Source organism: Fundulus heteroclitus, unplaced genomic scaffold (assembly GCF_011125445.2).
Source record: "Fundulus heteroclitus isolate FHET01 unplaced genomic scaffold, MU-UCD_Fhet_4.1 scaffold_158, whole genome shotgun sequence".
Lineage (NCBI taxonomy): Eukaryota > Metazoa > Chordata > Actinopteri > Cyprinodontiformes > Fundulidae > Fundulus > Fundulus heteroclitus.
The window spans coordinates 400236-425598 of NW_023396570.1; the positions used below are offsets into that span (position 1 = coordinate 400236).

Sequence of the window (25363 nt, forward strand, 5' to 3'; positions counted from 1 at the left end):
AGATGATGAGGTTCTCTGGGAGAGACGAAGATGGAGAGGATGAGGATGAGTCCATCAGAGGACAGATCATGGTAGATGTTCTGGAGACAAAGCCAGACTGAGATGGTTAGGAGGAGGAGAGACGGTGAGAAGATCAGTAGAAGGATGCTGAGGCTGGAGCTGCCAGAGAGGAGTTCTGGAGCAAACCTTTTAGCCTGAGACTACCAAAATAAGAGTGTCAATTATTTCTTATTGAGAAGAAAGTTATAAAATGATGTGAATAAACTTGTATTTTATGAGAAGAAGAGAAGAAGCCTTCTTTCTGCATTAAAAAGAGGAATGTCAGGTAAAGTTATACTTTGGTATCTGTTTCACAAAAAAGACAACATGAGGCTCCATTTTAATACCCTTAATGAGTAATAATCTCAAGCGCCTGTTCCTTGATCTTTCATGTAGTCAACTGTGAGAACTTCATTGTGGGAAGGAGAGGAGCTTTGGATTTCAGCGCTGATCTCAGACAGCCTTTAACTCTGAAGTCATTACATGATGGAAATGCTCATGGATGATGTGAGTTAAATCCGGGGCTGGTGCCAGCAGTAGCCACTAGCAGCTAGCAGATCTAGAACTAGCAGATCTGGAAGATCCATCCCTGGACAGCCCACCACCTCAGTTTAATCTTAGAGGAAACCCTGAAAGTCACATTTCACTGCGGCATGGTCTCATGACGTTAAACCGAGGGTAACCGGGTGCATCTGACAGTCTGACTCTCTGCAGGATGAGGATCTAAGATCAGATTCTCCTGGAAGAGATGAGTGTCTCTAATTATACCAAAGAAGTGTTAGAGGTAGATCGGAGGGTGCGCGTTGAGGTCTGTGGGGTGAGAAGTTCCATGAGGTATGGTAGGGCATCACCATGGGGGCAGACTTCATTAGAGCTGAGCAGACCCCTGACTGGAGCCATGTTTCTGTGAGACACATGAAGTCTAATCTCTTGTTCGTGATGTGGTCTTGTAGGAAAGAAGCTTTGTTTGTGCGGGATTGTGTATTAAAAAGTTCTATTTTAAGCGTTGATGCTGTGGTGAATCTCTGTAGAGGCAGTGGTACACTGAAATTCACTCAGGTCGGTTTGGTGTGGTGAGATGTCGCGTTGTTTCCCATGCAGCTTGCCTGAGCCATAGACATTGGCCCTTTCTCAATATGCGTTCTTGAGCGTTCTCGTGTGCTCGTGACACGTCATCAGCCTCAGACCGAGCACTGTTCCAATGCTGAGAACGCCAATCGAGAACGCGTCGAATCCCCGGATGTTGTTCTCGCCCGCCCTCTTTATCGAGCATGCATCAGAGCAGACTTGTGCGTTCTTCAGACTGACCGCTTTCCCAGAATGCACCGCACATGCAAGAAACAGAGATCACTGGGAAGTACCTGTTATTACTGTACTCCTCTTAATCTTGCAGCTGCGCCAGGGATGTATGTATCTAACGGCACTCCTCAAGGGAGTGTAATTAGTCCTGTACTTTTTAATATTATGATTAATGATATATTCTGAAATCTAGATGAATGCATTAAGTCAGCGCTTTATGCAGATGATGGAGCCATATGGATGATGGGAGGGAATGTCTTACATGTAGTAAAAAATATAAAGAGAGCAGTTAATAAAATAGAAAAATGGTCATATGAATGGGGATTCAAATTGTCAGTAAGTAAATCCTGTTATATGATTTTCAGTAATAAAAGAAATAATGATATAGGAGAAATAAAATTATATGAGCAACCTATAAAAAGAGTAGCAGAATTCAAATATTTAGGATTATGGTTAGATAGTTCAAATACATGGAAAATGCATATTAAGCAGTTAGCAACAAAATGCAAAAAGTAATAAACCTCATGAAAGCCGTGGCTGGGAATGATTGGGGGGCTGATAAGCAGTCACTATTGAATATTTATGGATTATGGATGTATGGAATATGGAGCAGCAGCAAAATCATTATTACAAATAGTAGATAAATTACAATATAGGGCATTACGAATAGCTATTGGAGCAACTAAGACTACCCCCATTAACGCTCTTTTAGTAGAGGCTGGAGAAACTCCTTTAGAAATGAGACGGGTTAAAATATCACTTTCATATTGGATCGGAATTAAAAGCTGTAGTGAAGAAAACCCTAAAATGATAAACCATTTTTCAGGAGCTCGGAGACCCACCTACTGAGCAGGGGGTTGAGGCTGGTGGTGTGACTGCTGCCACCTGGCAGGAGTATGAGCTGCTTGATGCTGCACTTCAGGGGCAGCACAATATCAGTCCTCCCCTGGTTGTGGCCAGCAGCTCGTCTGCCACTACTGGTGGGGGGGTCACGACCTCAGCCTCTACCCCTTCCCCAACAGCAGAAAGGACAGGGAGGCAGGCCAGGAAGAGAGGCAGTGAGGTCCTGCTTGACTACCATGACCTTATAAAAATAGACCACACCTACAAACATACAATTGAAAAATAGTTGGAATGGAAATTAATTTACTGATCATTCAATGTATTTTCACAGGTAGTGAAAAAAAATGAAATGAACCGCATGAATGGATCATATAAAGCGGATTTCAAATGAACAGAGTAAAGGTACAGCCAAAATGATCTGATCTAATAAGATTTTAATTCAACCAATAACCATATATATTAACCATATTAAGAAAACGAGATATGTCGCTTTTAAAAATAGAAGAATGTGATAAGAGTTTAAAAAAGTCAATTTAATTTTATTCAAATGTGATGTTTAAAAATATTTAGACTTCATAAAGCTGGAGATTAAAAGTTTTATAGATTTCAAGCACTCTCCCGACGCAGGGGATACAAATTCTGGCAGGGATAAGTCGTTTGGCACAACGACACCGGCCGCTGGGCTGACGTGCCTACAGGGCGGCCATCTTGGGTCAGACCAGAGATCAGACAGAACCTTTCAGAATGAATAGGAGGCAGCTCAGATCTGATTTTAATCATATGTTCACAATGCTGGTGACCTTTCAGTCAGATTACTCATATTTATTCAGAACCAAAGCAATTTAAACTGAAGTCAAACTGGATGAGAGTGCAGTTACATATTAATATAATAAACACAAAAGAATTATACACACACATCTCTCTCCTCTCTCTCTCTCTCTCTCTCTCTCCCATATATATATATATATATATATATATATATATATATATATATATATGATATTTATTTTCATAGACTACTCATAATACTTTTTATCATTAATCAGACCCAACAGGGTAGCTTCCTACTTCATGTACATTTACAAATCGCACTTTAAACTGTAGTAAAAACATATACTCATCAGTGACAATCTGACACTTTTTAAGAGTATGTGATGACAGCAGCACTGATCTACATAGGAGCAAAACTATATACAAACAAGTGAGAGCAAAGGTGCCAATAACAGCATTTAAAAATTATATAATACAAACCGCAATGCGGAGGAAAAAAAATAAACAAAAAAATGAATAATGCATCTTAGAATCAAAGAGATTACAAAATCATAGCAAAAAGAAAAATACTCTATTATTTTTTTCCCATAAGTCGTTTTTTTCCGCTTTTTTTTTCATTTTTTCCCATAAGTCGTGTCTGTCCAGTACTTTAGGGCCACTTTGTTTTGTTATGTTTATATATATATATATATATATATATATATATATATATATATATATATATATATATATATATATATATATATATATATATATATATATATACGTGTGTGTTGTTGATTTGTTTTAGAAATCAGGGTGTTTAATGTACTTTTCTCTACTTCCATCCCTGCTACCCATTAGCACACATTGTGTTTATGCCAGAAAACCTGTAACTGTAAAGCATGAGGATTATCTATCATAAAATCTTAGTCATGGAAGGTAATTCCCCAGGATCTGGTTCCTAGTGTCATTTTATTTGCACACCCATAAGTGGAGTAAAAGTCGGGCTTCCTGGGACGGAGTTTGATTAGCCTAACGTAGTCATACTCAATTCTAGTCAGAATTTGAGTCTGATACTGCTCCATAGAGCTGTGATTATGGGGCGTGTTTCGAACGAACCAGGAAAAAAAATGCCTCTGCACTCAATTGGATAGACCTACAACCAATAAGAGCAACGGAGTGTGTGACGTATGTTAAGCGACGCATAGTTGTTGTCAACAGAACTCAACTGCAAAAGAAGTAGCCTAGAATAAGACAGGGTTTCCCGCAGTGCCTCGCCAACATTTCAATAAAAAAAAAAAACCTAACTCGATATGCTTGCATGTTTATTTGACGGTAATACGCGTTTTTTTTGTTGTTGCTTTTGCGCGTGCATATAGTGAATGGCAGGGTCCGCGCAAAGCTTGTCTCTCCCCGCAAACCCCCCCCCCCCTCCTCGCTCCGCCGGACGTAAGAAGATGAGCACGAACGATTTTTGCCGGTGTTGCAAAAAGAATGTAAGGAAACAAGGAGTCATTCAACACACGAACCTCATTTTTCAGAAAAACAATAAAGGCGAATGCACATACCCTCTCCAGAAGCAGCCATCACAACCCTAGCGCGCTTTGGTGACGTGGTTGATTACGTTACTGTTGATCATCTGTCCATCATCGTATAAAGCCCGCCCTGACAATTTGATTGGCCCGCCAGATATTGGACGAGCATACTCGCGCTACTATTGAGCAATGCCAGACCGAACATCCCGACCAAAACGTTGTGGGCGGGACTAAGTTCGGAATGGCACCCAGGCTAGAATTTGATACTGTCAATACAAAATCGAAATTATTTTTTAAGTTAGACAATCATTTCATTAAATCAATTGATCTTATGTAGCCCCTAAAGGGGTGACGTTTTTAGTCAGCTAATTTATCTGGAAATCGGTTGAGAATTCACCAGATTCAAAGTGTCTGAAAACATAAAGTACATTTTCCTGAATTGACGTGTGTTCTGTCTGACCGCAGCTGGGTCTGACCTAAGATGGCCGCTCTGTCGGCACGCCTCTTAAGCCGGGCATAGGCTGTACGAGTTTTTGCCCTTTTCGGGCTGAATCTTCAGTCGTGGAGAATTTTTTGGATCGGGCCGAGTTTCAGCTTGATCGTGCGTCCTGCGTCGTGTCGTATACGGGGGGTACCGTCCACCTCCCGAACAGAAATGGGAAATGGGAAATGGGAATTTGTTGAAAATCAACCATGTTTGAAATTCAGTCAGCCCTCGTGTGTCATTGTGATCGATCGTGAGCACGTGCTGCTGTTGAAGCGGTGTTACAACCGTCTACTAGCTGATTTCCCCTGACCTCGCGCATTGCGCATGCACTAACAAGTAGATTCTTCTTCGTCTTCTCAAACAAAAACATAGGAGAGGAGAAAAGGATGACGGCGGTACGTGTGACATGGAGTCAAACTAAAGAGGAGCAACTCTTAGAATGTCCAAAGCAGCGCGTTTTGTTCTAATGAGCCTCATATATAACGTGAGCATCGACACCTCCGCCTTTTTCTTCTTCTACTTTTGACAATTGGCTTCCGGGTAGACGAGTCTGAGTAGCGCCATCTCTCTACGGGGCTGAGTCCGACGTGTGGTTTTTGAACGCACTGTGTTAGCAGTCAGGTCGCATCAGAGCGTTGGGCCGTACAGTTTGAGGACAGATATCGTGAGCAGTGAACTTTTAAAACCTGCGGTTTCATCGTACAGTTTGAGCTGTATATGAATACCATGACTGAAATTATCGTACAGTGTACAGTGTATGCCCGGCTTTACCCATCTTTTACCTCAAAGGTCAAAACCAATGAGTCAAAGATTACATCATCTCCTCCTTTCTGACTTTCAGTTTCCCTCTTTTCTGACAGTAGGAAAAAATATGAACACTCACACTAAGCTACTGTTCACCATAAAATACATCCAACCTAAGTCACAGAGTTTTTTTTGTGTTTTTAAGTCACTTTTTTTGTGTTTTTAAGTCACTTTTTATCGTAAAATCTGTCTTTTTTTAATTTGTGCTGAAGTGTTCAACTGAACATGAAAGATTAAACAACAGTAGGAGGTGATCCTTCATTGCTGGTTTAACAAAGGCTACTGTTAAAATGATAAAAATGACAATAACGCTGTTCTAGGCGGTATTTTGTGCAAATAAACGGAGCTGAAACGTCCCGTCTGATGAACACTGAGATGTAAAACCTGTACGACTCACTAAATGTTAAATAAATATTAGAGAACTGCTAAAACATAGTATGAGGTTTTCCTCAATGTCACTGCTAGTAGCAGCCATCGTGAATGCTAAAGTCAGCTACCATCCTGTTACACCGACTTTCACACTCGTAAACTGACTTTAAGGTTCGTCCCAGTAACATTTTCTGACTCAGAGGTCAAGAACTCCGACTACCGAGGATAAACGGGACGCACCGCTTGTTTTCATCAAACTCCTCCTTCTTCCGTATCTGACAGCAAGGTCAGTTATCGGGGTGTGACAACTGTAAAGATTTTCTTTGTTAGAGGTGAGACAAACAGCTAATCTAATTAGGTTCAGAGTGGCGAATTAAACTGTTGAGTTAAAATCATATTATTGATTTAAGGTAAATACATGAAACTTTGGGACAGTAGAAACCAGGAAATGGACCATTTAGCGACGACTTCGCTGCTGTTCCTACTGACTTCCTTCTTCATCTCGTCTGCCTCTGCAGGTGAAGTATCGCTGGAAAAATGTTGGGTTCTAAGAGATCGTTTGATTGTTGATGGAAACCATCTATGTCCTCATCAATGGTCTTTGTCGCTGGCTGCTAATGGCGACATTGTAGCTAAATATGTCGGTCACAATGAGAGAAGAAAAAGGAAGAGATAAAACTGATGAAGACCAGGAATTAGATCCACCTGAACATAATCACTTTAAACCACAGATCTAGACTGGTTTTGATGAATGTCTTTATAAAAGTTTGTTTGTCATTAAATGGTATCTTTGTGTACTTGAGTGTCTTTGTATGTGCAAGTGGGATTTGTAGTCCTGTCTGTAGTCGTACAGTATTGGTAAACATCTAAGACATGAATGTTGTGGTTCCCTGGCCTTCAGACTGATGGGAGGTCTTTAAAGTATCAATCATGTAAAAGGCAGCAGCTTCTTCTTCCATCAGGTTTGTTTGGTTAATAACCAACAGTTTAATAAATGACCTCTGACCTCTCTGCTCTGTTTCTCTCCTACAGATCCAACAAACATGACAGCAGAACCAGGGGTCCATTCTTTGTACGTTGCTTAAAACATCCAAGATCAAATGAGACATCCAAGATGACTTCATCCGGCTAATCATGATCCGGCTAATTGGGTTCTTCGAACTCACCTGTTGTTTATGATTAGTATCGCTGGATTGAGTTATCTGAGATAACTGCGCGTTCATGCGTTTGTTTAAAAGGGGAAATGTATCGATAGTAGAAACAATGATCAGCAGCGCTGCTATTGGCTGTTCAGCAAAGAACGCCCACAGTTTTTCTCCCAAGCAGAACACGAGCTTTTAATGGAAGGTTATGCCGAATTTGAGTCAATTAAAATGACAGGGAACACCTTAAAGTCTGCTAAAGCCAGAGAGAGGGCTGGCAAAAAGTAGCAGACAAATTAATGCATAAATACTGTCCATGGTAGATGTTTCTACCACTTTCTACAGTATGAATTTTTGCATTTTAATAATTTCATATTTACTTTGTTCTTTTATATCAGAGCCTCCACAGGACCCACTAGAACATGGGGACAAGTAAAAGTAAAATACAAGAATATTCTACAAAATGATAGCCTTTAATTATTATACTTTATTTTAAAAAGCCACTTTTTCCTCTTTAAAAGCCACTGTTAAATGATGTGTTTGTCTGTTTATAACAGCCACCAAGAAAAAGGCTGAAAAAAAAAAACAGGTTCTTTTTACTTTTGTTGCATGAGGCATGTTTCACCCTTTCTTTTTCTTTCACAAAGTGACACAGGGTGTCATCTGTTCCCTATATAAACGGCTTCTTCAACAACAACAAAAATAGTATTTTGACCTGAAAAAACACAAATTAGGAGGAGAAATTGAACTCCACAACTTGAAAAACTGCACTAGAGATCGAGTTGCTTCAAAAGGACATTCAGAGTAAGTTCTAATACACCACCTGACAGTAGTATTGCTGACTTTACATAACTATCTCTTATTGCAGGCAAAAGATGACTTGCTGGCTTTTCTTTATAATTTTTTTATTTAAATAAAATGACAGGAACTAAGCATTATTTGTTTCGTCTTTTATTAAACATGAAAAAATGGTGTTCCACAATTGTGTCCCGTCCTCTGCCACTAGGTGTCTAAGTGCGCTGGCTAGACAGACTTCCCTATCTCCTCCGCTTATAAAGCTGCGATCTAATCCTGTTTACATGAAATAAGCCTGAGAGCGAGCAGGTTTAAGTTTGCGCACATGTTGCTATGACAACAAGTGCAGGAAGTCTTTCGAAGAACCAAATGATCCAAGATCATGCCAAATCGTCAACAATCAAATCCAGCTAACTGAGTTAGCGATGTACGAAGAACTGACCCCTGGACAGAACGTGATTCTGCCATGTAGAGCTCCTCACAGTAAACCTGTTATTGGTGTAGAGTGGAGCAGAACTGATCCGGAGTCAGAATATGTTCTTCTCTACAGAAATGACCAGTTTCATCTAGAAAACCAGCATCCATCCTTTAAGAACCGAGTGGATCTGCAGGAGGAACAGATTAAAACAGGAGCTCTGTAAATAACGTGCTCATTACCTATTTTAACTATAAGAAACCGAAAATGTTGTTAGCCTACATGAACTGAATGATTCAGTGAACACATTTTTAACAAAAGATCTTAATTTACAGAATCTAGTGATTCAGTACACTCAAAGGAACCACCCATCAACTCCCATCAATATTTTGTACACGAAACCGATACCCTGTGATGGACTGTCCAGGGTGTACCCTGCCTCTCGCCCATTGACAGCTGGAGATAGACACCAGCACCCCTCATTACCCCAACAGGGGATACGTGTGTCAGAAAACGGATAGATGGATGGATTCATGGTGAATCACACTCCATACCAGTTGGTGGTGATAATGCACACCCCAAACATTTTCGCTAACCACCAAGAAGAAGAAGAGCTCGCCATACGCCTGTCTTAGCTACTTCCGCCTTCTTCTGTAACTTAGTCGCAGCGACTGTAGTGATCCTGCTGTCTGAACAATTTATATGTAGTTTATCAGCGAGCCGACAAATAGCCGATCTAATAAGATTTAGAGTTTTGAATCAGACTTTGTGGGCTTTTGCTTTCAAATCAAAATATTAATTTAAGATAATTACATCAAATTGTCGGACGGTAAAACCCGGAAATGTATCACTTTGTCTCTCTGCTGTTGGAGCTGATTTGGATCTCCTTCATTTCGTCTTCCTCTGCAGGCGAAGAATCACTGGAAAAACGTTAGTTACTTAAAGATTTTGATCTGAGATACGAAGATTGCTACTTTGTTTGTGGAAGCCGTCTACGTTCGCATCCATAGTCTTTGTCGTTGGTCACTGTTTTTTAAGACTGACTGTCAGATCCAACATGGCAGCTTCCTCGCATCAACAGCTAGCTGTGATAAAACATGTTTATTTTCCAAGACACAGTTGTAAGACTGCGTCTAAAATCAGTGTTACATGTAGCAGCTACAACTCTGAACTGTACATTTGCATGTGGGAAGTCCGGCTTTAAAGTATATTTGTAAGGGGTGATATTGGAATCCTGACCTTAAGTGTTTTTGTTTTTATTTTGGAATCCTGACTTCTCCAGCTATGTTAACTAGAAGGCTTTTTACTCTTGTTTATCATATTCCAAGCTCCTAGTTTTGATTTCCAATGGCTATTGAATGCAACAGGGCTGTCTTTGTATGTGCAAGTGCATTCTGGGATTTGTAGTCCTGTCTGTAGACCCACAGTATTGGTAAAACACATGCATGTTATTGTCCCCTGGCCTTCAGACTGATGGGAGGTCTTTAAAGTATCAATGATTTTATGTAACAGGCAGCAGCTTCTTCTTCTTCCATCAGGTTTGTTTGGTTAATAACCAACAGTTTAATAAATGACCTCTGACCTCTCTGCTCTGCTTCTCTCCTACAGACCCAACAAACATCACAGTAGAACCTGGACAGAACGTCACTCTGCCATGTAGAACTCCTGACAGCAAACCTGTTATTGCTGTAGAGTGGAGCAGAACTGATCTGGGGTCAGAATATGTTCTTCTCTACAGAAATGACCAGTTTGATCTAGAAAACCAGCATCCATCCTTTAAGAACCGGGTGGATCTGGAGGAGGAACAGATTAAGGCAGGAGACGTGTCTCTGGTTCTGAAGAACGTCTCCACTGATGACAGAGGAACATATGAGTGTCTAGTCATCCAGACGGAAACAAACAGCAGGGGGAAGACGGTTCTCTACATAAACCTGGATGTAGTTCCTCCTCCAGGTGAGTTGCTGTCTTTTAGTCTCTGGATCAGAGTTTCCAGCAGCTGCCTGGTTGTTGATGTCAGCGTAAAACATCCAGAGGGTCCACAAACTAGTTTATCTGAGAGCTCAGAGTATTTTAACTCTGTGTTCAAAAAGCCAGAGTTTTCCACTCTAGAAAGAGAGCTAAGTTCGAATGTAAAAATATCACCATGGTAACAGATTCTGGAAAGGAACAATCAGTCTAACATTCCCTTTATGTGGTAGAGTAGTCGTCTTGTAATTGGGATGTTGTGGGTTGGATTCCAGCTGCCCCATGTCACAGGTCAATGTGCCCCTGGGCAAGGCATTTAACTCTTTGCCTACTGATCTGTATGGGTCTGTGTGGGTTATCATGTGACTAGGTGAATGTGGCTATAGCGTGAACTGCTTTGGTCAGTATGACCAGAGAAGCAGCCTATAGATTTAGTCCAGGGATTCCCATGAGGAATCATTTTGTAATAATTTTCATTGTGATTGAGACAGATGCAGTTCATTTTAAAGAGTCGGTTTTTAGCACGTATTCAGACAGAAACAGGGAAACCGGCGGTGAGGCTGCAGGGAGCTGAGGAGTGTTGCCATGGGCGTGTTTACTTGCTGAACATAAGGTAACTTTTTATTTCTCTGATTAATAACAGCTTTATGGAGTGCTCTTCTATAGTTACTCCGTGGCACTCTACCAAAGTCTCTCTCTCTTGTCATCGGACACAAATCAAACTTTGCGTTTCTATTTTGCGGCGTAAAAAGAGAGTCAGACTCAGATTTAGAAGCTGGTACATGAAATAAACAAAGTGAGAACACGCACACAGGTAGATCATCCGAGTTTAGTCCTAAATCCACCTGGATGGTTTCTGCTTCAGAGACCTTTCAGGTTGTGGAGGTGTGGCCGATCTGAGCGTCTCTTTCTCTCTGGATTCATGCTGAGCCACTGATGCACATGAAAATCCTAACGACTCTGTTGAGGATGTTGTGTCTAACTTTATTGCAATTTAATTCAAATTATGTTCTAATTTTATTTCCATAACCTTTGTTATGTTGGTTGAGTTGTAACTGCAACTGCAGTTTTATTTTTTCTTTTGAAGATTCGGGGTGCGTAAACCCAGTTGGGTCACAAAAGAGGGTGCACGGCTAAAAAAAGTTTGGGAGCCGCTTATTTAGTCAATGTAACATTATAAAGGAAATTTTGATGTAATATCCGACTCAGAAGAAGCATCTTCTGACCAGGGGTCATAGAGTAAAGTTGAAAGTTGTGACACAAAAAATTTAGATGTCTAAAACAATGCGTAGACACAGAGAAGTTAGAGCAGCTTAACGTGTATCTAGAGCCGCCTTTCTTTGCTCCTTAATACATATACACATCAGTATAAGGACCCAGAAGACACCATCGCGTACCAAATAACCATGGTAACAGACCTGTCAGTCAGAACAATGATAGCGTTGGCTTTGCTGGAAGACTGATCCAATGGAAGAATGTGTTGGGAGAGTGTCTGCACACCTCAAGTCAGCAATCCCCACTCAGCCTGCTCTTAGTTTGTGCTCTAGTCTCTACAACTATACGCAGAATAATTCTAATTATGATAGTATAACAGAATCTGGAGGTGAACAGGATGTGAGCTCAGTCATAGCTTACACTAATGGGCCCCTTGCTGCAAATGATCCACAGTTTAGGGAACTTCTCTGTATCTGACCAGCATGGATTAGTTCATCTCAGGAGGAAGATTTGGGATGTCTTCAGTATGTTAACAACCCGACCTTCTAGTCAGCTCCTTCTGAAAAGCTCTGGTTGTCATCATTATGTGCCATCAGGTCAGCAGAATCTCTGACATTAAATCCCTCCAGGAGTCTTCCATTGATGATGTGGGGGCCTCTGGCCATGTTACATTATGATGAGTTCCTGGCAGCCTATGGTTCTAAGTGATGTGCAGACTCATTGAGTCCCTGCTCGGTCCCCACATCCCAGGATGTCCACTAGGTTCAGATGGGACTGAACCTAGTGGACACACAGAAAACTGCTGCTGAGGAGTGATTGGCCAAGAAGTATTGTGCCGTAAATGGTGCTGTGTCACTCACTGTTGTACTGCAGGAATCATTGAATGTTTCATTCACAATGTTGTAATAAATGACCTCTAACCTCTCTCCTCTGTCTCCTACAGATCAGAGAAACATGACAGCAGAACTTGGACAGAACGTCACTCTGCCATGTAGAGCTCTTGACATTAAACCTATTATTGTTGTAGAGTGGGACAGAACTGATCTGGGGGTAGAATATGTTATTCTCTTTAGAAATGACCAGTTTGATCTAAAAAACCAGCATCCATCCTTTAAGAACCGGGTGGATCTGCAGGAGGGACAGATTAAGGATGGAGACGTGTCCCTGACTGTGAAGAACGTGGTGACTGATGACAGAGGAACATATGAGTGTCGAGTCTCCCAGTCGGAAACAACCAGCAGGAGGCAGACGGTTCTCTACATAAAACTGGATGTAGTTCCTCCTCCAGGTGAGTTGTTGCCTTTTAGTCTCTGGATCAGAGTTTCCAGCAGCTGCCTGGTTGTTGATGTCAGCAGAGTGAAACATCACATTTGATAAACCTACCAGTCCCTGTCTCCTGAAGCAGCTAGATGTCATGACTTTCCAACATTAAAGGTAGTTAGTGATTTTTCCACAAGTTTCCTCAAGTTCCCTTTTGATTAACTGCATATGTGCAAGATTGTCTTACCTGCTCTACCTGCTCCTCAGGGGATCACATGAAAACAATCTCCCAAATCCACTCTGGTCTTATTTCTTTCTACTGAGGCCTTCCTCTTCTTCTCATAAACATGAACACGGTTTCCTTTAATGTGACTCAGTGAGAGCAGTGGAGCTACAATGATCACACGGATGACGATTCATGTGTCATTATTTTACTACCACACGATCTTTTAAAATTATGTTGATTCTGCAGACTTTTAATTTGCAAAAGTACGTTCGCTCTTCTTCGTTAGTTGGTAGGCTACGGTTTAGGCCTACGTGCGTCCAATAGGTTACATTCACGCAGTGTTGCCAACTCAGCAACTTTGTCGCTATATTTAGTGACTTTTCAGAATCAAAGTCAAAAACTATCTTAATCAAAGATGAAAGCAAGTGAAACAAATTGATATAATTCTGAACATCTCAATGCTGCACTTTCCATAAAATTCCATGAAACGGTAATGTACATCTTATATGTAATGTAGTATGGCATAGCCATGTACTGTGGATATAATTGTAGGCTATGAATTTGATCAATGTCAATGTAGGCTATAAATTAAGTCCACTTTCTTGCATTGCTTCTAACCCAACAACTTCTATGCCGTTTAGTCTTTTATTGAATTTGCATTGTATTAAAATATGATAACCTATTCAGCGGTCACAGTAGGTAAATGCCACCATGTGTGGTCCTTGAATTTGAGGAAATTGGTCATGGAAAGCCCTTGAAAGGTCCTTGAAGTTTATGTTTACCAAGGTGTGGGAACCCTGTTACTAACTGTTGACCAAAACAGCAGTCATTTTGAATCCTGACGTAGGGTATGGTTGTGTTGCTTTTAGTTTCTAACTCGTAGTTCTGAGACTCTGTAGGAAGCAGCTGACCTTAGTGCAGCTTTCAGAGAGCAGAGGATGTTCTTCAGTCCCCTCTGACCTCACTGATGAGATTTCACTCTGGTTCTGTTCTACAGGGGAGCCTGTTGACAAGAACAAGGATGGATCTGGTCAACTGAGTGTCGTTCTGTTGGTAGCTGTCATAATGGGTATTGCTATTGCCGTTGGTGTTTTCGTGATGTATAGAAAGAAATTAAAGTTTTTCCGGCCTCCTGAAGAACCAGCTGAACCTGAAGTCTCAATACCTCTGGACTCATCAGCTAAGTTTTGAATTGAGCAGATAAAGTGAAGTTCTGCTGATGATGAGACACATTTCAGAGACTTATGGAGGATTTCCTCCTCATGAGGACCAACATCCTCCTCCTCCTCCTCCTCCTCATCAACCTGCCGCATCAAACCTGAACTCTGCCATCAAGCGTTTCTGTCCTCCAGCAGAACCTCAGCTGGTCCAGATCTGCTCTAAAAGCCGTTCCAGTCTGGACTTGTTGCCTCGTTATTCTGTAAAGCTTTAGACTGAATGTCAGGATCCTGTTACAGTATTGTTACTTTTAGAAGTTTCTGTATTTAAACCTCCAAATGTGTCCTGATTTCATCTTCATCATCACTGAACACATCTGCCTGATGGGTGCGATGCCTTATTTCACTCTGCAGAACCGCTGCGGCTCACTGTGCAGCTCTAGTTGCCTTCAGCAGCAGCTAACTGGTTATTATCTGACTTCATGCTGAGGAGAACTTCAGGTCTCAGGGCCGACCTGCTGGTTCCTCTGGTTCTCCTGGTAATGGATCAAATGGCTGCTTTATGCACTGCTAATGTTGTTTTAACAGAAACGTCTCATTCAGGTTGTTAAATGTTACGCTTGCCTTAAAATCGATTAAATTGTTATTTATGAACCATTTCTGATGTCTTTAATTTCAAAACGGCCGTTAAATAGTGACAACTTCTACAGTGTGGACATGGTGGTGAGTGATCAGTAGACATAATCTTTATCAAAGTAAATATTTACTGAACTTTTTCTGCAAGGTTTGGATTTTAATTTTTTTTTTTTACTTTTCAGGTGTTAGATTCACGTTTTCAAGCTATAATCATGTCATCAACTCCCTCATGTGAGGGAGGTGATGACATGATTATACCCTACATCAGCTGTTTGTATGACGTTGCTTTAATTTCCTAATGATAAATCCAACACTGTTCCTGCTGTTCAGACCTTCCCTGCCTGAGGCCCCTGAAGCTTGGGGCCCAAGATCTTTTTTGCATAAGAGCAAATTTTTCCTGATGACGTGACCTGATAAAGTAGCTGTTGGTTGGAGCCAGAGCTGCTGCAGTAAGGCGTCCATCCACTAGGGGCGCTTTAGATTCTTCTTAGGTGATCCTGATCTGAGTTTGGTGTGAGTCTGCAGGGATGTGCGTCCCTGGGATGGACAGGAGACCAAAGTTTGCCTATGGAAACAATTTGTTGTTTATCCCTGAAAAACTGTTGTTAAAGATAATAAAGTCGTTTATTGTGGCATAGTGGGGATGTAACAATAGTTCCTATTGATGTATGACTACTGTTTAAACAATAACCATTATACCATTCTACATGTTTTGTGCACATAAATAGTGCTGAAACATTCTGTCTTATGAGCCCTGAAAGGTACTACATCATGCACGACTAACTAAATGTTGCAGAAACAATACCACTGCTAAAAACAATCAGAGAACAAAGCTTTAGAGGTTGTTCCGTTTTTAAATGAAATGCGCCGTTTTTTTAAGACTGATTGTCAGATCCAACACGGTGGCTTCCTTGCATCAACAGTAAGCTGATAAAACATTTATTTTACAAGATACAGTTGTAAAAGTGTCTAAAATCAATGTTACATGAACCGTACATTTGCATGTGGAAAGTCCAGCTTTTAAAGTATATTTGAAAGAAGCACTATAAACAAAGGAGCATCTTTGCAGGCGGTCGCCATTTTGGAATCCTAAACTTTAGTTCTTTGTTTTTATTTTGGTATCCTGACTTCTCCGACTGTTTTATCTACAGGGCTTTCTACTCTGGTTTACCTCATTCTGAGCTCCTAGTTTTGATTTTCAGTGCATATCGAATGCAACAGGACTGTCTTTGTATGTGCAAGTGCATTCTGGAATTTGTAGTCCTATCTATAGACCCCCTGTACTGGTGAAACATGCATTTTGTGGTCCCCTGGCCTTCAGACTGATGGGAGGTCTTTAAAATATCAATAATGTAACAGGCAGCAGCTTCTTCTTCTTCTTCTTCCCACCAGGTTTGTTTTGGTAATAACCAACAGTTTAATAAATGACCTCTGACTTCTCTCCTCTGTCTCTCTCCTGCAGACCCATCAAACATCACAGCAGAACTTGGACAGAACGTCACTCTGCCATGTAGAGCTCCTCACAGTGAACCTCTTATTGTTTCAGGTTTCCAACCCGTCATTAGCTGTGTTGTATGATGTTCCTTTCATTTCCTAATGATATACCCAACGTTACTTCTGTTGTTCAGACCGTTTCTTTTTGAGGTCCCTTAGGCTTGTTGACCCAAGATCTCATACGAGCAAATTTTTCCTGATGACGTTATTTAAGACAGTAACTGTTGGTTGAAGCCAAACCTCCAGCAGTAAGGTCTCCATCCACTAGGGGCGTTTTAGATTTGCTTTAAAGAGATTCTTGCTAGTTGACCCCACTGAGCTATAATAAACACTGGAGTGCTAATAGCCCGCTGTTAGAATGAGTCGCTTTGAAGCCACCAGCCGCCATATTGGTACTCCCTATTTTCCCCCAGTAACTAGGGAATATGTGCGCTACAACATCGAATAATGAGGATTTTCTAATGTTCAGGGGGGGCTTAAGACTTTTAAAATGACAAATGCCATATACTTTTATGTTATGTTCTAAAAATATCTACATATATACATACATACATGTACACATACTTATATATACATAATACATATACATATATTTAATATGAATAACATGTAAAATATTTCAGCACCTAATTTCCTAGAAGTTGATAGTGTTATTACATCCACTGACTGTAGAATTACCTGTGAAACGTTTTCACTCAGCCAGAAAACTGCTTGTGGTTGCAACCAAATCCTGTGGGATTCTGTGAGAGTAGGGAGTAGCAAGATGGCGGCCAGTGACTTCAGTTTTTCGGCAAAATCAGCACTCCAGTGTATTATATAGCTCAGTGGTTGACCCTGATCTGAGTTTGTTATGAGCATAGACATGTGATAGACATAATATAAGAGTAGACGCGTCGTTGGGCGGGTTCTGCCTCTGCTGCAATGCGTCAGAGCTTCCGCCATCTTAAATGTGGCAAATCTTCAGTTACTCAGTCACTTAAACAGTATCAGAGGGACTTTAATCTCTGAATATACTTTGTATTCGTAGTATTTTTGTTTTTGTAATATTACATGTTTATTTTCGTATCCCTTTAGCTTCATTCTCCTGAATTTATTCTCGTAAAAAATAAAAATTATTAAAATAATCTAACCTGGCCCTATTACTCCAGGAGTGAAATAATACTGCAAACTGTGATTATTCTGGAAATGTTCCCCCTTAATTCTCATAATATGACGTTTTTCTCATAACATTTCTCAGATACAAGTAGTGTAATCAGCCAGAATACATTTCCATGCAGCACAGGAATGAGGCATCTTCTCTGATTCACGTTCACAATAACAGAACTCAACTTTTTTCTGCCACATACAATATGGCGGTGACGTTGACGTGCGAACCTGCGCCCAACGACGCGTCTACGTATATATGTCTATGGTTATGAGTGTGCCCTTAGACATCATAAACGTAGATGCCTCGTTGGGCGGGTTCTGCCTTATGCTGCGAATGCGTCAGAGCGTCCGCCATGTTGAATGTGGCAAATCTTTCTGTTAGACACTTAAATAGTATCAGAGGGACTTTACTCTAGAATGTACTTTATATTCGTAATATTTTTTTTTGTAATATTACAAGTTTATTTTTGTATCTCTTTGGCTTCATTCTCCTGACTTTATTCTCGTAAAGACTAACAATAATTGTAAGAATCTATCCTGCCCTATTACTCCAGGACTAAGATAGTCCTGCAAACTGTGACTATTGTGAAAATGTTCTCTCTTATTTCTCATAATATGACCTTTTGGTTTTTTTTTTGTTTTTTTTTTTACAGTAAACATGTTATTGCTGTAGAGTGGAGGAGAACTGATCTGCGGTCAGAATATGTTCTTCTCTACAGAAATTACCACTCTGACCTAGAACAACAGCATCCATCCTTTAAGAATCTGGAGGAGGGACAGATTAAGACAAGAGACGTGTCTCTGGTTCTGAAGAACGTCTCTTATGTGCCAAAATTTTCTTCAACTGAATAAAAACAAAACTGAAATAATAATATTTGGACCAATAGAGGAGAGCTCAAAGGTTAGCACACAGCTTCAGTCGCTTCAGCTAGAAACCACCAATCAGGCCCGAAATCTGGGAGTAGTGATGGACTCAGACCTGAACCTCCAAAAGCATCTAAAGACAATTACAAGGTCAGCTTTCTATCACCTGAAGAACATTTCCAGGATTAAAGGACTGATGTCTCAGAACGATCTGGAAAAACTAATCCATGCGTTTATATTTAGTAGAATTGATTACTGCAACGGTGTTTTCACAGGTCTGCCTAAAAAGTGGATCAGACAGCTGCAGCTGATCCAGAACGCTGCTGCCCGCGTCCTCACTAAGACTAAGAACGTAGAGAACATGGACCCGGTTCTGAAGTCCTCACTAAGACTAAGAACGTATAGAAAATGGACCCGGTTCTGAAGTCCTTCCACTAAGACTAAGAACGTAGAGAACATGGACCCGGTTCTGAAGTCCTCACTAAGACTAAGAATGTAGAGAACATGGACCCGGTTCTGAAGTCCTCACTAAGACTAAGAACGTAGAGAACATGGACCTGGTTCTGAAGTCCTCACTAAGACTAAGAACGTAGAGAACATGGACCCGGTTCTGAAGTCCTTCCACTAAGACTAAGAACGTAGAGAACATGGACCCGGTTCTGAAGTCCTCACTAAGACTAAGAACGTAGAGAACATGGACCCGGTTCTGAAGTCCTCACTAAGACTAAGAACGTAGAGAACATGGACCTGGTTCTGAAGTCCTCACTAAGACTAAGAACATAGAGAACATGGACCCGGTTCTGAAGTCCTCACTAAGACTAAGAACGTAGAGAACATGGACCCGGTTCTGAAGTCCTCACTAAGACTAAGAACGTAGAGAACATGGACCCGGTTCTGAAGTCCTCACTAAGACTAAGAACGTAGAGAACATGGACCCGGTTCTGAAGTCCTTCCATGGCTCCCTGGATCTCAGAGAATAGACTTTAAAATCCTTCTGTTAGTCTATAAATCCCTGAATTAGCACCTAAATACATCTCAGACTTGTTATCAGTGCATCAACCCTCCAGACCACTCAGGTCTTCTGACTCCAGCCTGCTCTGCATACCTAGAACCAGAACCAAACATGGAGAAGCAGCATTTAGTTCCTATGCTCCGTTTATCTGGAACAAACTTCCAGAAAACTGTAAAAGTGCAGAAAGCCTGAGTTCTTTTAAATCAAGATTAAAAACACATTTGTTTAGGATTGCCTTTGACTGTTCTAGTTAAACTGTTTTACTGTTTTTAATGTTCTTTTTTGTTACTACATTCTATCCCTACTTGCTTTTATTCTATTTTCTATCTACATTTTATTATTTTGCTATATCTTAATCATGTAAAGCACTTTGTATTGTCTTGTACTGAATTGTGCTATATAAATAAATTTGCCTTGCCTTGCCTTACTGATGACAGAGGAACATACGAGTGTCTAGTTATCCAGATGGAAACAACCAGCAGGAGGGAGACGGTTCTCTACATAAACCTGGATGTAGTTCCTCCAGGTGAGTTGTTGCCTTTTAGTCTCTAAATCAGAGTTTTCAGTGGATTTGGGTGGTTTTAGTGTTTGGTTGTTTGGTATTATTGATCAAAATAGTTGCTGTGGCTGCCACACATTTTCATGTCAGGTCAAACGTTTGTGTGGATTTTCAGTCTGTTATGCAATGTTCATTTTTATACATCCTGAGTTGTACGCTTACTTTATACATGAGACACTAGGACTGCATGTCTTCTTGTAGAGGATAACATTTCTATTATTCTGCTGGTTAAAACATCTCCACCATAATAACACAACCATAGAAAAAAGGGGAAATGTGTTGCAACCCGTCTTGTGGCTATAAACGGTAATATTTACTCCTTGGTTCATGTTGGTCAGTATGAATTATCATTTATTGATATAAGTCGTACCTATAAGTTGTAGGATCGACCAAACTATGGAAAAAAGGACTTATAGTTAAAAAAAAATATGTTTTTTGTTAAAACAATATAATTCTTATGAGATATAAATACACATATACTAGTGGCTACTGGTGTGTCGTGATGAACTGTCAAGCTGAACATGAACCTTTAAACAGCAGTAGGTGGTGATCCTTCATTACTGGTTTAGCAAAGGCTACTGTTAAAATGATAACGATGACAATAACGCTGTTCTAGGCGGTATTTTGTGCAAATAAACGGAGCTGAAACGTCCCGTCTGATAAACAGAGATGTAACACCTGTACGACTGACTACTTGTTACATAAATAATAAAAAGCTAATAAAAAAGTAAAAGTATGAAGTTTTACTCAATGTCGCTGCTAGCAGCACCATCATTAATGCCGAGGTCGGCTACCATCCTGTTACACCGACTTTCAGACTCGTAATACCGACTTTAGGGTCCATTCCAGTTAAATCTTCCGACTCGGAGGTCGGTAACTCCGACTACCGAGGACAAATGGAACGCACCGCTTGTTTATATCCAGCTCCTCCTTCTTCCTTATCTAACAGCGAGGTCAGATATCGGAGTGTCAGAGCTGTAAATATTATCTTTATTAGAGGCTTTGTTAGGAACAGCTAATCTAGTGAGGTTTAGAGTGCCGAATTAAACTGATTTTGTCTTGTTGAGTTAAAATCATATTATTGATTTAAGGTAAATACATGAAACTTTGTGACAGTATAAACCAGGAAATGGATCATTTAGCGAAAACCTCGCTGCTGTTGAAACTGACTTCCATCTTCTTCATCTCGTCTGCCTCTGCAGGTAAAGTATCGCTGGAAAAATGTTCGGTTTAAAGAGATTTTGTTCTTAGACACGGAGATTAGTTGTTGATGGAAACCATCCTTGTCCTCATCAATGGTCTTTGTCGCTGTCTGCTGGTGGCGCCATTGCAGCTAAATATGTCGGTCACAATGAGAGAAGAAAGAGGAACAGATAAACCTGATGAAGAGCAGTGTAATGCCAGTTCAAACGTGACGAGACCAGTAAGGAGTAACTGCAGAGCTGTGTGGGCGTTCCGACTGGGCGGTCCTTCTGCGCACAGACATGTATACGTAGACGCCGCGTTGTCGGGTGGGAGGCGTGCCGACAGAGCGGCCATCTTAGGTCAGACCAAGGTGCAGTCAGACAGAATACAAGTCAATTCAGGAAAATGTACTTTATGTTTTCAGACACTCTGAATCCGGTGAATTCTCACCCGTTTTCCAGATAAATCAACTGACTGAAAACGTCACCCCTTTAGGGGCTACATGGGACCAATTGATTGAATTCAATTATTGTCTAACTTAATATATAATTTCGAATTTGTATTGAAAGTAAGCAAACTTCCAGAGCTCCGTCCGAGGATGCCCGATTTTTGCTCCGCTTATGGATGCGCAAATAAAAGGACACTAGGACACTTGTTTTTTATTAAACAAACCATACATTGAAAAATATTGCAGAGTTACACAAAAGCATCCGAAGCTTTCGTCCGTTGAAAGGCAGGTGACAGTCCGGATTTTGAATGCCCCACATGCATATTTGTCCTTCTTTTTCAGGCTTTATGCTAGGAAGCGGATTTTTTTTTTCCAACTTTGCCTGGCTCCATGCAGCAAAATGTCCAATCGCCTACTCGCACGGATCTGGTTTTTACCTGGGATTACATGTAATCAATACGCTGCGCAGCAGCTGTGTGACAGAAGCAGCGCTGTCAACTCTGCCTCTGTATGCTTTCTTTTTTTTTCTACAGTCGCTGGTAAATTTCGTGAGTTGTGTTTTTTTTTTTTTTTTTTTTTTTTTTTAGCTTTATTTTTGAACGTGCAGTCGCATATTTGGGGTGTTTCTCCAGTAGAAGCCCTTATCTTGACAGGACAGAATTCTATCGTAGGCTACTACATATAATAGTCATAATAGTCCTCGCGCTGTTGCTTTCTCCTGACACCGCGAGCCGGTTAATATCTGTCTGCATACAACGCCGTTATTATTACAAATCACATGTGGTCCCTAGGTAAAACTAATACCCTGCGGTAGGGATTTTTTTCAGAGGGACGGATTTTTTTTCAGGGGGACGGACATTTTTCGTTCGTCCCGCTGAATGAAGGAGATGGAGGGAAAAAATATATGTATTGAAGTGGGCAAATCAACGAACCAATCAGCGTTTGCGTTGGCGTGGGGGCGTTCTTACGCTCTGCAGTTATACCCTTCTCGAGGAGACTGCATCAATAGACCCCTTGCATCTGACGTCACAGTCACGTGATCGGGGTTGCGCGCCTCCATCTTGGTGGGCACGCTAGCGTGACAGCCCACCACTGCACTGGCACAGTTAGCTTATTACTCGCATGGCCGGCGGAGCGATTGTTCAATATGGTGCAAACCTGTTGCATTGTTGGTTGCGGGAATCGTGCTGGGAGGGACAAAAAGTCGTTCTATAGGTTGCCTACCATAATAGACTGGCACTGTGCTAACAACGGAACCGCGGGGTTTAAAAAGTTCACCGCTCACGATCTGTGCTGCGCGACACTCGGACGCGACCGGACTGCTCATTCTGTACGTTGTGCCCCCTCTGGGACCGCTCGCTGTGGTGGCAGAGGCAGGCGAGCGACGGTGGGTGACAGGGACCCAGAGCAGGGGTTCGAGCCCAGCTCACGCACCGCACCGGCGGCCGCTCGGCACGGCAGGTCGCCCGGCCCGCCCCGTGAGCGGAGGTGTGCCGAAACAGGCGGCCAGCGCGTCGCTCGGCCTGGAGCACTTGCCCTCCCCAACCTCTCCGCGAGCCGACCGACGTTCGGGCCCCGCGGGTCCCGGGCCGGGGACGGAGAGGAGCGGAGGTCGCCCCCTCGTAGCTCTGCTTGAACAGCAGGATGCGCTCACGAAAACCTCACGACGGCCGACTGAACAATATTAAACTCACCCTTCCACGGACAACTGCTACATCATTCAGGTAACAAACAGACAGTTCACGTATCCATCCGGCAGTGAACTGTTTGTGCGCTTCCAAACTCTTGTACGCCTTCATCTGATCGCCACTGTACGTTGGGGTGGGTGACAACACAAGGTAGGTCACCAGATCTGCATAACAAACTGATGGCCAATCATCGGGATTGCTAGAAAAATCCATATCAGGAAGAGCCAAAGGGTCCGCATTACCGATCCTTGTACATTTAGCATAGTAAAATGCCTTATCAGAAGGCTGTAACTCATCCACATAAGGCTTGGATTGCATGTTGGTAAGGGTGGCTGCCAACCAATATGGCCGCCACGCAAGGGGTTCTGGGTAACGGAGTCACGTGGTTGCAAGGGGTCTATTTGGGACATGACGGACTGCATTTCCCATGAGGCAATGTGGTCAAAATGGCCACCGACTCCCATCATGCAACGCGGCCCAAAATGGCTGCCGCCCTAACAACGGAGCGGAGAGATAGCGTTGCTAGGCAAAAGTTGATAAAACTCGGCCACGCAGGACAATCTTTCTTCTTCCCTGGCTCCCTACCAACCTGAGAAGACATACAGCTGTACTCCGTGGATTAATTACCCACACGGCACGTGCTCGAGTTTCTCGCTGGACCGAGATTTGTTCGGAGCAAAACTATTCCCTGTGCAAACACAGGAGGTCGACTTAAAAAGGTACTTTTAATTCCCTCTGATCAAATACTGGAAGCCGCCTTATCTCCCAGTGATCGAAAGAGGACTACGCTTCTGCTGGGCCGAGCAAAGCGACTGTTGAGCCCGGAGGAAGAGACGAAAGAGCCTCCTCGCCTGTTCCTGCTGCTGCCGCATTAACCAACACTTTGTAGGTGTTGGTTAATGCTTTTATTCCACGACAAAGTTGGAATTATTTTGTTGAACATTTTCTTTGTATGTGCATGCATTTTACAATTGATTTTGCTGTGTTGATTTGTGATTTATCAATAACCCCACCGTGGGTCACTGCTTCAGTTCTTTCCCATCTTCTTCCCTGCTTTCCCCCCCTCTCTTTCCGCTTCTTCTTATCAATTTAATCTTTTGTCCGAGCTCAAGTCGCGGGCTTTGCTTTAAACTCCCAGTTAGCTGCGCCCTCTCGAAGCGAGGCATTATCCCATCAGCGTAAGCGTGGTTACGTCATTAGGACCTCCCCTCATACGTCATCGTAGCAGCCATCTTGGGAGTGTGACGTATATCTGAACTGTAGGTAGCTTAGCTGAACTAGCTTTTGGTAAGACATCAAAGCGTCCAGGGAGATTCCCGAAGCTGTTCTGTCTGTCAATGCTGATACGTGAAATGCCGATGTCTCGAGGGCGGTGTTAAACAACTTTGAGTTAAGTTAAGATCTGCTAACCGCTCATTTTAATCCATTGTTTATTTTTGTTTTGTTCTTTATTTCCACATATATATTTTGCATGTTTTAGTTTTAGTAGTGAGTAAGAATTCCAAAGTTGTTGAATCAGAGAATTACTGTAACAGGGAATTGCTTTTGGTTCAATAAAACCAACGACTGCGGAATAGACATTGTTTTGTGTTCAGTCCAATTCACAGTTGCATGGTTATTCAGAAATCAGAGCTAACCTCCTTTGGAGTTAACATCTGATATTAATACAGAGACAATATCATTGGATGGTGATAAGGAATAAGGATTTAAACTCTAATTGCAGTTACATTGGGGTTCTCACAGCCTGCTGGATAAACCTGGTCGGTTAACAGTCCGACCTGATCATTTATTCCAGCATAAATGAGTTCATAACAGCAAATTAACTAATGCATTAGTGGTATAAATACTTACAAGCTTATAGCTAACATCACCACCATTTGAACTATATTGTGTTATAGCGAATTTTGAGTTGAATGATTTGTTATTTAAATTATAATACCAAATTATAATTAATAATAATAATAAGCATATTCAACCAGTTTCTGGCATAACAGCAGGAATTAGATCCATCTGAAGAAAATCACTTT

The 25363-nt window shown here is 41.6% G+C and overlaps 2 protein-coding genes across 2 annotated transcripts in view; both read left to right on the forward strand.

Moving 5' to 3' along the window:
* Positions 1-25363, forward strand: part of LOC105922150 (immunoglobulin superfamily member 10-like) — a 45221-nt gene that overhangs the window by 12783 nt on the left and 7075 nt on the right. The window lies entirely within an intron of this gene.
* LOC118558794 (T-cell surface protein tactile-like) lies at positions 9135-14963 on the forward strand. The gene is made up of 4 exons (XM_036129340.1): positions 9135-9411; positions 10090-10434; positions 12605-12949; positions 14145-14963. Exons 1-4 carry the CDS (start codon positions 9324-9326, stop codon positions 14336-14338), a joined length of 972 nt encoding a protein of 323 aa, XP_035985233.1. The 5' UTR covers positions 9135-9323; the 3' UTR covers positions 14339-14963.

What these genes read in the sequence shown, in the direction of transcription:
- LOC118558794 (XM_036129340.1), top strand. Translation starts at nt 9,324, where the DNA reads ATGTATCACTTTGTCTCTCTGCTGTTGGAGCTGATTTGGATCTCCTTC. An exon ending in GGATGTAGTTCCTCCTCCAG is followed by an intron (nt 10,435 to 12,604) that starts GTGAGTTGCTGT and finishes TGTCTCCTACAG; the next exon opens with ATCAGAGAAACATGACAGCA. An exon ending in GGATGTAGTTCCTCCTCCAG is followed by an intron (nt 12,950 to 14,144) that starts GTGAGTTGTTGC and finishes TCTGTTCTACAG; the next exon opens with GGGAGCCTGTTGACAAGAAC.